Source organism: Elephas maximus, chromosome 9, assembly GCF_024166365.1.
Source record: "Elephas maximus indicus isolate mEleMax1 chromosome 9, mEleMax1 primary haplotype, whole genome shotgun sequence".
NCBI classification, from domain to species: domain Eukaryota; kingdom Metazoa; phylum Chordata; class Mammalia; order Proboscidea; family Elephantidae; genus Elephas; species Elephas maximus.
In genome coordinates this window covers 25912543-25926420 of record NC_064827.1, presented here as the reverse complement: position 1 = coordinate 25926420, position 13878 = coordinate 25912543, and the positions used below count along the sequence as shown (strand labels likewise).

The window sequence follows — 13878 nt, the reverse complement described above, 5'->3', positions numbered from 1 at the left end:
TGGATATAGAATTTCAGTTTGTCAGTTATTTTCTCTCAGTGTTTTGGAACTATCATTTTATTGATTTTTGGTTTCTATTTTTGCTGTTGGGAAGTCTGCGTCTATCTAGTCGTATTTCCTTTCTAGGAAATATATCTTTTCTCTGCGACTGTTTTAACAGTTTTTTGACTTTGGTGTTCTGAAATTTAGATGTAGGTTTGGACTTAAGGTTTGAATGTACATTTATTTATTCAGTTCATGGTTTGTGTGCTTCCTGAATCTTAGGACCTTTGTCTTTTAACTGTTGTAGCAAATCCCCAGGATTTTACTCCTTGATTATTTTTTCTCCTTCATCCTCTATTCCCTTTTTCTGAAATGCTTATTCTTTCTCATTCTGTCTTCTATATTTTCAATTACTCTTTCATATGATTATCTTTTTGTGATCCATTGTGAATTGGAATCAGATCTCTCTTTCAACTCACTAATTTTCTCTTTAGCTACAGCTAATCCATGAAAAAGAATGAATAAATTATTATTTCTAAAGCTGTACTTGTTTCTTCTGCAAATGTGTATTTTTCCCAAGGTATCTTATACATTTGTTATGTTTTCAGTTTCCTACTTTATGTCTCTAATCATTTTGAATATACTTATGATCTCTTACAAACGTATCTATATTATCTAAAGTTTTGGGGATCTGAACCTGATGTATGTTCTATCTATTGATTTTCTCTCATGGGGGATTGTTTCCCAATATGTTTTAAAATTTTGGACGCTGAGGTCATATTCAGTGGAACTTGATCTATGGGGATTCTGTGTGGCCTGGGTTAAGGGTATGACTCAATAGAGAGGTTTTATGTTTGGTAAGTCACGATGCTAGGACATCGTGACTTAGAGTAACATTTTTACATTACTATCTCATTTCAAATATTCCTGTGCCATATAAATAAAAAATACAGTATAAATTCAAACCCGAAACCCATTTAAGGCATTACACTCTTTGTTCAGAATTCCTGATTCATGGTTGAGAGGCATTTTTTCCTATTGAGATCCTTGGTTAAGACAGACAAATCCCCATGTTGCTTCCCTGTGCCAATGGCTTTTCTGGAAATGCCTGCATTTAGCCCATCATGGAGGCCCCAGAAAAGAGGTCTCAGCATTCACAACTACTTACTGTTCCAATTCAAGTTCCCTGGCCAACTAATGTCATCTCTGTGTCTCTAGACTAAGTATGACTGGCTCAGCTTCGTCTGGAATCCATGCCTAATGCAATCAGCTGTGGACAGGGACAGGGTCTTGTAGTACTTAGGTAATTCCCTTTTGGGCTGTGGAGAGAAATTCTTCAGCAAGAAGGTATAGAAGAAGGGAGAAAATTAATTACTATTGGAAAAAATAACATCTCTGCCACCAATTCTTTTTTCCAGCATCTCTCTTGTGTACAGAAAAGTCCTTAGTGATTGTGTGGCCCCCATTGCAGGCATGAAATCATTAGGAGAAAGAATCTGAGTAGCTGCAACCAGGGAGGAGTTTGGTAGTGTCTCACATGAAAGATCAGGGTGAGCATGTTCACGGCAAGGTGAACAGTGGAATTTATTTTCATCTCATATCAAATTTGGTAGTTACTCCTCCACACAGCACCTAGCGCTTTACCTGACATAGTAGCTATTCAATAAATATTTGTTGGAACAAAATGTAAAACACTCCCTTCACCCTGCAGTAAGGCCAGAATGCAGTGCACAGAACCAGCAGGCAGAACATGTCCAAAGAGAGACAGAAGGCTACAAGGCTATGCAAAAAGACAAGTCTCCTGGAGAAACAAGTAACTTGAAGCAGGCGGTTAGCAAAGAATGCTAGAGGAAAAGCAACCTCTTTTAAAAGTCATCTCAAAGGCTCTGGACTTTGAATTAGCACAGACACCAAGAAGGAGAGTTTTTTCAGTTCATAAATAAGAACCTTGTCACAAGGTGGTGACAGTCCACACAGCCATCACAGCAGCGGATCATCTGTGAACTTGGGTGTAACCTTAAGGTAAGGCACGCCCAACAAAAACAAAGACAATTTTCAGGCACATCTACACATCTATATAAGGGATTAAAAAAAAAAAAAGCGCCATTGAATTGACTGTGACTCATGGAGACCTGGGTGGTACAAATAATTACAAGCTCAGCTGCTAACTGAAAAGTTGGAGGTTCAAGTCACCTAGAGGAGCCTGGGATGAAAGTCCTGGTGACCTAATTCCAAAAAATCAGCCACTGAAAACCTCGTGGAGTACAGGTCTACTCTGATGCAGATGGGGTCGCCATAAAGGATTTGTTGTTGTTGTTGGGTGCTGTTGAGTCGGTTGCAACTCACAGAGACCCTCTGTACAACAGAATGCAACACTGCCTAGACCCGCTTCATCTTCACAATCATAAGAGATTTATGGACAAGAAATTAAAATTTTCTAAAGGGACCCGCATTTTAATTCTTATGTATAATAATGTCCATGTTAATTATGTATTAAAATATCTGTAGTTCAAGTCATCCTGTGGATTCTTTCTTAGTATTTTGTTTATTTTTGTTATTAAAACCCAAATTAAATGACTTCCCCGAATGCTATTATAAATAGATATTTGGATTAGCTCAGAGCTGCAGTCAAAATCTGGCAGCTAAGAAAGCAGTTTCCCTTGTAGGATCCTGCCTTACCCAGCATTGCTTTTTTCTAGAGTACCACTCATTAGATTCAGCCCACTATTGGGGTCTCCAAAATTTTTTAGAAAAGATCTCACCGTGCTCATTTGCTTGGAAGACGGAGGGTAGCAGACTTGCTTTGGAGCTGTGTTTGCATATCAGGTATGCTATATTTCCATTCAAATTGTGTATTTGTTAAGGTTGGTTTTAGGGGCAGGTTAGATCCCACTTCCCAAGCTAACTCTTGGCCCCACCATTCTGAGCCACAGAACCTGAAAATTTAAAGGTACGGTTCCACATATAAAAACTCTGAAGATTAAGAACCACAGTAAGAAAAAGATAATTGTAACACCAATTCAGGATCCAATGAAGCTTTTTCAGGCAAAGTTTCAAGGCATTTCTGACTTTTCAAAATACTGAAGCCACCTGTCGCCCAAAAGGGTGGTGTAGTTGCCATCACAATGGTGAGAATCAGACTCCCCGCCTGTTCAGATCCACAGAAGGCTTCTTTGGTGAGCGTTCAATAGAACTCAATTGTGGGACAGGCCCGGGAGCGTCTAACACCAACAATGACCTCAAAGTTGAACTCTGGGTTACATTCCCAACAGTAGCCCCTACAGTTGTTCTCAAATGAAATCAAATTACTGTGGAAAAATGTGTGAGATATATCTTGCTTCCCACAATAGGGTAAAAAAGGCAGCCTCTTGGGTTACTATCCGCTGAAAAAAAATCTCGCATGCTCACGGGTGGTGTTATTCAAGCACAAGAATGTGTGGAATGTGTCAAATGTGTGTGTCAAATTGGGTAGCCTTAAATCGTTGCATCTCGTTGTAAGGGTAGCTCACAGACTGGCTGTTGGGGAGAACCTGGCAACTTAACCACTGCTGTTGAGTGTCTTGGTGCAGATAGTGGCCCCAGGGGGTGATGGAGCCTTGTACCCGTCTGCACAGTTTACTTTCCTTTCCCAGGTAATGATTTCTGGAAATGCTACTGGGTGGCACATTTCCCCTCTTCCAGCATTCCTGAGAATGTCTAAGATGTGAGGGGAACACTCTGACTTCAAATTTACATGAAGAATTTTAATTAGCCGAAAAGACTCTATTGTGCATACACATATATATATATATTTGTTTTGTTTTGTTTTTTTAAATCAGCTGCCACCGAGTCGACTTCTACTCATGATGACCTCACGCGTGTCCGAGTAGAACTGTGCTCCATAGGGTTTTCAATAGCTGGTTTTTCAGAAGTAGATCACCAGGCCTTTCTTCCAAGGAGCCTCTGGGTGGACTCCAAACCTACAAACTTTCAGTTAGCAGCTGAGTGCGTTAACCATTTGCACCACCCAGAGGCACCATGGGTATACCAAGCATCCAGAATTCTGGGGCAGCTTCAGGGTGAAAAATGTCTTTCTGCTTCCTAACTCCCTCGAGCTCCCTGTGCGAGCCCCACAGATAACCTGGAGACACACTTGCTGTGGGTCTTAGCTCAGATGGTGAGACCAGGACAATTCACAGAACCTCTCGGTCACCTGTCTTGGGTGATTTTGAAAAGTAGATGAGATAATGTATGCAAAGTGTAAGCACAACGTCAGACACACACTAAACCCTCCGATCCTGTGACTCTGGTACCTGAGATAACACCTCATACTGGCTTTGTCAAAACCTTGTACAATGGACACTGGTGTTCTTGCTTGCCCAGCATCCATTCTTTCTTTTTTCTGATAACCAAAAAACCAAACCAAACCCACTGCTGTTGAGTTGATTCTGACTCATAGTGAGCCTAGAGGACAGAGTAGAACTGCCTTATAGGGTTTCCAAGGAGCAGCTAGTGGATTTGAACTGCCAACCTTTTAGTTAGCAGCCAAGCTCTTAACCACTGTACCACCACGGTTCCTCCCTTTTCTTCTGGGGACCTTCCTCCCATTGCTCATGGTTGCGGTGCCCTCCTCTGGCCAACTGCTGAGATGTGACCCAGGCTAGACCAACTGGAATTGCTCTGCTGGGAATGGGAATTTTGAGCAGGAGAAATACTGGGACAGACAACTTTAAGAGCTAATTAATCCTGAAATCCAGGCCCAAAATTGCCTGCCTTTTTTTGCTCCTATTTGGCTCAATCCCTGCAGCTGCCCTGATTCTCACCCCTTCCTCAGGTTTCGTATCCTTACAATAAATTCCATCTGCTTCTTGGAGCCACTATGGACTTCTGTACCTTGCAGCAATGTGTCTCTGTACATACACAATTCCCTGCACAGATGAGGAAACCAATTCCCCAGATCACATGAACTAGTGGTAGGGGTGGGACGAGAACTCAGGCCTCAGGGATGTCAGCCTGTGCTGGCTCCACTGCACTCCTCCCTGGAAATCTCTCCTTGGCTTCTTGCCAATGACTGGAGGCTCTTCTCCTCCCTGTTGGCTCTGAACATTGCTCTCTTGTGACCCATGTCATCCAGGCTTGCAAGCCCTCATCTATTTCAACTCTCAAGCCTCTTTTTCCTCTGGTACCAGGCTCTTTTCATAAATCTTTCATGTTAAAATAAATCTTGGTGTCTCTTTCACCACAACATTTCTAAAATTCATTCCTCTGCTCTAGCCCTCTGCCAGTGTGCTCATTCCAGAGGAGGGCCCTTCCCACTTGAATGTTGGCAGCCTGCTGCCCTCTTGGCTCTCTCTCCTGCCACCTTCCTCTCTCCCAGAGAGAAAATGAGGTTTGGACCTGGGCGGGTGGAAAGCCCATCCATGCATGCCGTGCATAACATTCCCTCCCCGGCACTGATGCATTAGGAGACAAAAAGGCCTTTGATAATATTTCTCTCAAATGGCCCATTTGGCGCCATTTTGTGAGTTGAGTAGCATGGGCTACATTTCCCTGCTGGAGAGGAAGGAATGATAACTGATGAAGGGCAAGCTCAGTCCCTGTCCCACTTCATGAGCTGCCTACACGGCAAGTCTTGGGAGTTGCCACATCCTCACAGAGCCAAGGGGTTGAGGGCATGGAACATGGTAGAGTATCTATTCCACCTAAACATGTTCCACTTAATTAAGTCTCATCAAAAATGGCCCTATCTGGCAGCGGGGGATCATACCCACCCATCAGGAAGTGGTTACACATTAGAATTCAGGGTACTCATTGCAGCTGGGAAACACATTCTTTGGCTGTCCTCAGGGGACCCATAAGGGATTCACACCTGTGATTAACTTAACTGGCCATCAGATTTCCCTAAAGCCCTATACAGATTCAGTTGAGAGAGCAGCTCTTTGGCAAGGAACGACTTAGGTTTTTAGAGAGAAATCAGAGTGCAACTGATTCAGGTCATTTAGCAGATCTCAATAAACACTGTGACTGTAGCTAAGCTAGATTGCTGCTGACATTTACAATGAAGAGTGGTCTGCTGATGAGTATATGTACAACCTAACACTATTAGATGTGTCTTTAATGTCTTTTTTTTTTTCAGTTTTCCTGGTGTGAAATTTTGAATTTACTATTCACTAGAAATTTCCCATGCTAAATGAGATTAATAATTGAGCTTTGTGCAGTATTTAGAAGTAGCACATTGTACAGCAGAAGGCCCACATATGTAGAACACGTGTTTGTATTCCATTTGTGAGAAATTATTTTCATGAGTGCAGGAGGAAAAACATTTTCCAATTAATGCTCATGAATTTAAAATTCATTGAAAGCTAAGCCCCTGACCACCATCGAAAAAGAACGGAACGTGGGCACAATTCAACAACTAATTTCACGGCATTAAGTGAGTTCTATAAATGATTTTGGAAACTCAAGTCTCTGGCCTCAAAACCAGTTTTGGTCCTCCTCCTCCTTGTTCCCAGTGTACCCTTCTGCCCCTGACAGCTGAGTTATGAGCAGAGGTTTCCAGTATTTTACTTCTGTCCCTGCTTTGAAGTCAATTAATCTTCATGTTGATTTTCCCTCCACCCTCTTGAAAAAATGTATGTGTCCCCAAGATGGAAAGCCAGGAGTTGGCACCCTGGGAGGGGATCACATGAAGCAGGAATGGGAGGAAAGGCAGGCTCCTTGCCAGTGTGGTGAGCCCCACCACAAACCATGGCCGGCAACTCAGGAAGGGAAGTGAGTCAGGTCCTCTGAATTCCACGGTAACCAACTCCAGAGCCTCTGTCACCCTCTTCCCTCCCTGTGGTGCACGCCTGACCAAGCCTGGGGCTTCCTGGTGTGAGGCCTAAAGGACAGATGTTCTTCTGTCCTTCACACACCCATGCCAACTGCTACTCTTGAATAGCAAGCATTGCTCATATTCTTAATCTAAACCCACTTTAAATCAGCACATTCTTTTTCCATCCAAATGTAGTCTCAATTTTTTTTTGAAGTGGCTTCAGAACAGATGAAACAACCATATACATATGAATACATAAAGAACAAACATGGAAATGACCACATATGAATCTGTGCATTTATCTATTCTTCCCAAACATTCCATCCAGATAAAAATACACACACAGGTACAACAGCCATAGAAAGTCAGTCAACCATTTCTCCTTATGTAACCAGTACCAGATGCTGTCAAGTCAATTCTGACTCATGGTGACCCCATGTGTATCAGAGTGGAACAGTGCTCCACAGGGTTTTCAATGGCTGGTTTTCCGGAAGTAGATCACTAGGCCTTTCTTCCAAGGTCGGTCTGTCTGTCTTTCTTTTGGTTAGCAGACAAGCACATTAACTATTTGCACCACCCAGGGATTCCTGCTCTTTTATGTAAAAAGCATAATGCTGGTATCTGAAGAGTAACCCCAAATACTAGTCCTGTTTGGCAAGGAGCAATAAACACACACGCACATCAGTCGTCATCCAGACCTGACATCTCAGAGTTATATCTGACTCTTCCCTCTCCTTTACCTTGTGCACTGATTGGTTCTCAAGTCTTTTTCATCCCAGCTCCAAAATCTCACTTTTACCTCCCTGTGTTTTCCTTACTCTATTTCAGTCCTTCCCGCCCCTTTCCCAGACTATGGCAATAGCCCCCTTTAGGACACAGGATGTTGTTTTTAAGAGTCAACCAAATGGGCAGGGCTGACAAATGCATGGCATTCATCCTACCACCCCTACTCTCTCAACCACAGCAGACCATGTTAGTCGATCACAGTGCTTTTTCCCCAGAGCCCAGAAAGAGTCACACGGCTTTCTAAGGTCGCTACCATTTATCAGTCCCCCTTGAAATACACTCTATTACCCAACTCCTGATCTAGCTCCTTTAAGCAATGCTCCTCAACCTGGAGTGAGCATCAGAGTCACAGATGCCTGAACAGCACCTAAGAATATAAAGCAGAATCATTGTGGGTGGACATGGTATATACATGCATTTTCTTTTAAGTACTATGCATGATTTCGATGTGCACTCTTCATTGAGGACTAAGCAAACCTAACCCAAACCAGACGAAGTTTGACCCTTTTCTCAACCTGCCCCCATCTCTTTCCTTTGGCACCTACTGACTTATAACCCTCACTGGTTCCTGTTTCATAGCTACAAATCTTGAACTTTCCCTATCTAGCTCCTGACATCTTCTATTTGGATACCAGTCGTGGTAATCCACCACCACCCATCTGTCAGTTTGTCACGGTGTGGTGGCTTGCATGTGGCTATGATGCGGAAAGCTATGCCACCAGTATTTCAAATACCAACAGATCACCCATGGTGGACAGTTTTCACTGGATCTTCCAAACTAAGACAGGTTAGGAATAAAAGCCTGGGGATCTACTTCTGAAAACTAGCCAATGAAAACCCTACAGCTCAGAACAGAATATTGTCCAATATACTGCTAGAAGATGAGCCCCCTAGCTTGGCAGGCACTCAAAACATGCAGTGGCTGCAATAATGGACTTGAACCTGACTCAAGCCATGGTGTTTTCAATTGCCTCATATGCATGTGAAAGCTGGACAATGAATAAGGAAGATGAAAGAATTGATGCCTTTGAGTTATGGCTTTGGTGAAGAATGTTGAATATACCATGGACTGCCAAAAGAATGAACAAATCTGTCTTGGAAGAAGTACAGCCAGAATGCTCCTTAGAAACGAGGATGACTTTGTCTCATGTACTTTGTACATGTTATCAGTAGGCACCAGTCCCTGGAGAAGGACATCATGCTTGGTAAAGTAGAGGGTCAGAAAAAAAAAAAAAAGGAAGATCCTCAAGTGGATAGATTGACACAGTGGCTATGACAATGGCATTAAGCATAACAATGATTGTGAGGATGGCACAGGACTGGGCAATGTTTCATTCTGTTGTACGTAGGGTCACTATGAGTTGGAAGTGACTCAACAGCACCTAACAACAACAGCAGCAGCAGTGACCCTTTCTATGACAGGCTTTATCCATGACAATCCTTCATCTTTTCAACTAGATCTGAGATTTGGCTGCAGATTCTTTAGTACTGTATTGCTGGGCAAGAGGCTAGCAGGTCTCTCCCTCCTCAGTCCTTCTCCTATCCAGTCATCCAACCTCCACATTTTTCCAGGTCAATCTACTGGAAACATTAGTCTGGTCATGCCAACCCCGTGCCCAAGAGCCTTCCAGTAGCTCCCATGGCTTTGAGAACAGATCTCAGGCTCCTCAGCTAACCTTGACAGCACCTGGGCTCCAGTCACCAACCTCCTGGTTATCAAGAGATACCCTGCAGTTCCACGCAGCCTGGTTTTGCTGATTCTGGCCCCTTCCCTGAAAGGTCCTCCCCAGAATGGCCTTCCCTCTGATCTCCACAATCACACTTGACCTAAGCTTCAGGGCTAGCTCCCACGCTATTTCCTCCCTAAAGAGAGATGCCATGCCCACCACTGCCCTGCCCAGAATCCTTTTCACCCGAAGACACAGAAAGGAGCTGAAATAATATGAAAAGATATAACTTGATATGCTTGGAATGCCGAGTTTTCTGTGAAAAGTGAATTTTAGCAAACAACGTTTTGGTAAGTTCCATGTGTGCCATTAATATCAACAGCACTTGTAAAACCAACAGGGTAAGTCTTGCTTTTAGCCCTGGTGCAGATGTTTAATTAATGAGAGCTGCCATCCTTGTCCGTCCTTGGCTGGGTTTCCATGATGATTACCCACTGGAAAACTCGGCCGTTTAATGCAAACAATGTCCTGATTAATGTTTTGTGCTAAGCAGCAGGTTTGGGGGAGCGGGTCCCTCATTAGTGAGTCAGCCCATACTCCAGTGTTCAGTCCTGAAAACTCAAACCTAATTTCACATATAATTCTTTCCATTTTCCTGTGTGTCAAACCTTTCCTTAACCCCCTTCCCTTCCTCCCAACTTGGTTGTTGCCTAAGGAAGTTTGCATCCAGTGAATATAAAATATTGAATTATTCTGACTTCAGCAAGGCTGTGGGATGACCTGGGTGCTGGAAAAGTCCTACACCAGACCACGTCACTGTCTCTCTGGAATCATGAGGTGTGCTATGTGCCTTCCTTTGCTGATGGTCACAGGCAATCCATCAGCCAGTCTCCTTCTCTCTTCCTCATGATAAAAGGGGGGAAAGTCAGAGGATGAAATGAAAACCTTTAAATAAAATATCATTCACACAAAGGAAAAGAACTTTCCTCTGGGTCATTATCGGTGGAAGCCCAGTGAAAAGATAATAAGCACAAGATTCCTGATTAATTAAACATTTGTGCTCATTGTATGCAATTATTCTGGGGAAAATCAACTCTGGGACATCTGTTTACTCAACCTTGGTCTGGGAAACCACCAAACTACCTCAGCCCTGCATCTCCAGGCACAATGTCAAGTCATAACACTGGTAGCTCTTCCATCTGAGAAATGTGCCCCTGAATTTTCTAGGTTGGAAACAGATGACCAGGTTACATAAGCAATAAATTATGAAGGCTGAGTTTACTCGTATAGGGTTAATTGGGGAAATCTAAAGTGACAACATATTAATATAATACATATTTACCAATATACATAATCATTTTAGGTTATAAAGCAATTAAATAGGGATGATAAACATTTTCATGAATGCTTCAGTGTTTACTGCTTTATACCCAGTGAAACCACATTTCTAGATTTTTCCTTTTCATCCAGTTAGGCCTCAGTTTCAATGATTTTGTGAAACCACTAACCACTTAATTGTCATCCCTATCTTCTCTCCCTCCCAGGCAGTTGGAGCCAGGTAAAGCCCATGCTCAGTTTTGTAGGAGTCCCAGGAATGGGCAGAAGGGGACACTTTTCACCTTGTCTGTTGATGAGCAACACCCAGATAATCTTCTATCTAAAGACCACATCAATATAAATCCCCTTTGCCATGTAAAGAAACATTCACAGATTCCATGGATTAGAATGTGGACATCTTTGGGGGCCATTATTCTGTCTACTACAGGCATATTTGAACACCAGTTCTCATTAGTGACAGTGATCGGGTGACCTCCACTGATACTGAGAAGGTCAGTTACTAGAACACACAAAACAACAACAACAACAAATCTGAATAAGCAGTTAGTGATGTCCAATAAACCCCAGAAATTCATGAACATCTTTGCTTGTTCTGGAGGTCTACCAGTGGAGGAGAGCTGGCTCCTTGAGGGAGTTTAGGCAAGAACATCTTGGCTGGACTGAACATGGCCCATGAATTCCATCTCTAGCTCTCTTGCCGCCAATTGTATTTCTCTGGACAAGGCCAGAGGTGGCGTTGCCCCAGTTCATGGGGAATAAATAGGACCGTCAGTGTTTCAAGGTACCTTGTTTCTCAGATGTTAATTTGCCGTAATGAAAATAGTTGATAGTTAAGTTCGAACTAATTTGAGAAAAAAACAGAATTAAGAGCCAACCTAGCTAAATCTCCTTGAGTCAAAGTGATTTTTTTCCCCCTTTGAGGACCTGTCAGAGCATTTAACATGCTAATAAGCAGTTATAATCATTGAAGGGGAAAAAGAGGATACAATGTATCCCAAAATGCTTTGACCTCAGAATCCTTAGTAACAGAGCACAAATTTATATCTTCCAGCACTTGGGCTCTGTGCAACAGAGTTTAGGAAACACTGAATTAAGTTATTAACTATTTAGATGATGATTTCCTGTCCACGGTATGATGAGGGTCCTGGTCATTAGCTGTATGGAAGGTTGTTGACCATTCATCAACCGCTGGATGTGAGTGAGATGCCAGCACCCCAAGTTTTTGCTCCACAAAAACCTATGCTACAAGGCAGGCAACTGACTCATCTGGTGGGACCAAGTGGACTCAGTGCTCTATCATTTTCCTTTTTTCACAAAGAACACATGGGCCTGGAAAGAGACACAAAGAGCCCAAAGAAGCTTTACTACAAATTCATGCCTTTCTCTTTAAAAAAGACCTCAATGTCAGGTTCACAAATGGGGTGTACTCACTTGGCAGGAAAATTGAGCAATGACTTTGTTCGAGGATCTGAAAACACTTCCAGTAGCAAATGCAGGAATGCAGACACTGGGCAGTGGTCCCTCTTTGGGGGATCCCTAGCTGAATCTGAAGAACAGAGAAGGTAAGGAGTGAGGCAGATTTCATGCATCACTCACTCATTGGTAAACCTAGTAGGCGATGACAGGGCATCCCCCAAACTGGGCACCCATGAGCAGGAGGTCTCTTCTGGCCCTCATACCAACAAGTCACCCAACCTGTGGTCCCCTCTCCACAGACATTAGCATAACATTTCCATCCGGTCAGTTTTAAGCAGAGGTAGGAGGTCTCCAGATTCCCTTAGTCTCCCTTGAGACTTTCCTGGAAATGAGCCAGCAAATTCAATACCATTGCAGATGAGTAACAATTTCCTTGTTTCAACCCCTGTTAGGATACGGGGTTCCATGCATATTTTACTGCCACTGCGAGAGTGTCCATCACCTTCCTCCTTCATGGCCACTTTGTCCCCAGCCCATGTGTTTACTTTGCCTTGGTCCAATGTATTATCCTTGAGCATCTAATTTTCTCTGGGCCTCTCCTGTGTCAGTCAGGATAGGCAGCCTATGTTGTAGTAACAAACAACCCCTACATTTCAGTGGCTTAAAATAGCCACACATTCTTATCTTGTTAGCAGAAGGCTCTAATCCATATTGTACTCACTCAGGGACTCAGGCTAAGAGAGCTATACCACCTGGAACATAGCTAGTTACATAATAGGAAGAAGGGGAAACAGCAAATCTTGCAGTGACCCTTGAAAACTCTAGCTCACATTTCATTATTAATATTTTTCATAGCAGCAGGAAATAACTTTACTGAATACATATGCTGGGTCAACCACCACCCAACTGTCAGTTTGTTACACTGTGGTGACTTACATGTTGCGATGATACTGATAGCTACACTGCTGGTATTTCAAATACCAGCAGGATCACTCATGGTGGACAGATTTCAGTGAAGCTTCCAGACCAAGACACCCTAGGAAGAAAGGCCTGGCAATATACTTCCAAAAATCAGCCAATGAAAATCCTATGGATCACACAATAGAATGTTGCCCAATATGGTACTGGAAGATGAGCTCCTGAGTTTGAAAGGCGCTCAAAATACACAATGGCCGAAACAACAGACTCAAGCATTGCAATGATCAAGAAGATAGCACAGGACAGGGCAATGTTTCATTCTATTGTACACGGGGTCACCATGAGTCAGAGCCAATGGCAACTAACAAAAACAACTCTGGGTTAAACACTTTACAAACATTAGCTCATTTAATCCCCATCACAACAAACTTATGAGATATTTATTTTCCCCATCTTTCAAATAAGAGAACTGAGTCTTAGAGACATTAAGTAACTTAACTGCACATCTAGCAAGTGGCAGTTGATTCCTGGTCCAAAAACTCCCAAAACCCTGCTTTTATCTAGCTTGCTTTCCTTGCTAGAAAATTTTCTCTGATTTCTGAACTTATTTATGTGAAAGATCTTACAAAAGCAGAACAACTAAATCATAGTTACATATTTAAAGAATTGTCATGTTAAAAAAGGAAAATTTAAATTAAAATGTAGAATACAGCAAAAAGTATGCAACAATTAGTGAAGTACTTGTACTCATCATGGTCATTCATCTACTGTTGAAGTTGCTACCACATTTCCCTACTCAGACCTATGAGAACTTCACTTGTTCAGTATTTATTTCCCTTTTTCCCCCAAAAAAACATCTCTTGACGAATCTGGGAGTGACTAATTTACATTTTAAAAGAGGTTTTTCAGTGCCAGTGCCCATCCATGACTTCTCTCATGCCCGGAAGCCACTCATCAGTGACATGGAGCTTTCCATCT

The 13878-nt window shown here is 42.7% G+C and overlaps 1 protein-coding gene across 6 annotated transcripts in view; it reads right to left on the bottom strand.

Annotated features, from left to right (window-relative positions):
* Window positions 1-13878, bottom strand: part of CCDC171 (coiled-coil domain containing 171) — a 419844-nt gene that overhangs the window by 18134 nt on the left and 387832 nt on the right. For all 6 annotated transcript variants that reach the window (XR_007518562.1, XM_049894821.1, XM_049894820.1 and 3 more), the window contains one exon: window positions 11998-12112. Coding sequence is in view for 5 of the 6 variants with exons in the window: in XM_049894821.1 (XP_049750778.1) it covers window positions 11998-12112 (115 nt within the window). In the remaining variant the exon portion in view is untranslated. The remainder of the gene's footprint in view (window positions 1-11997; window positions 12113-13878) is intronic.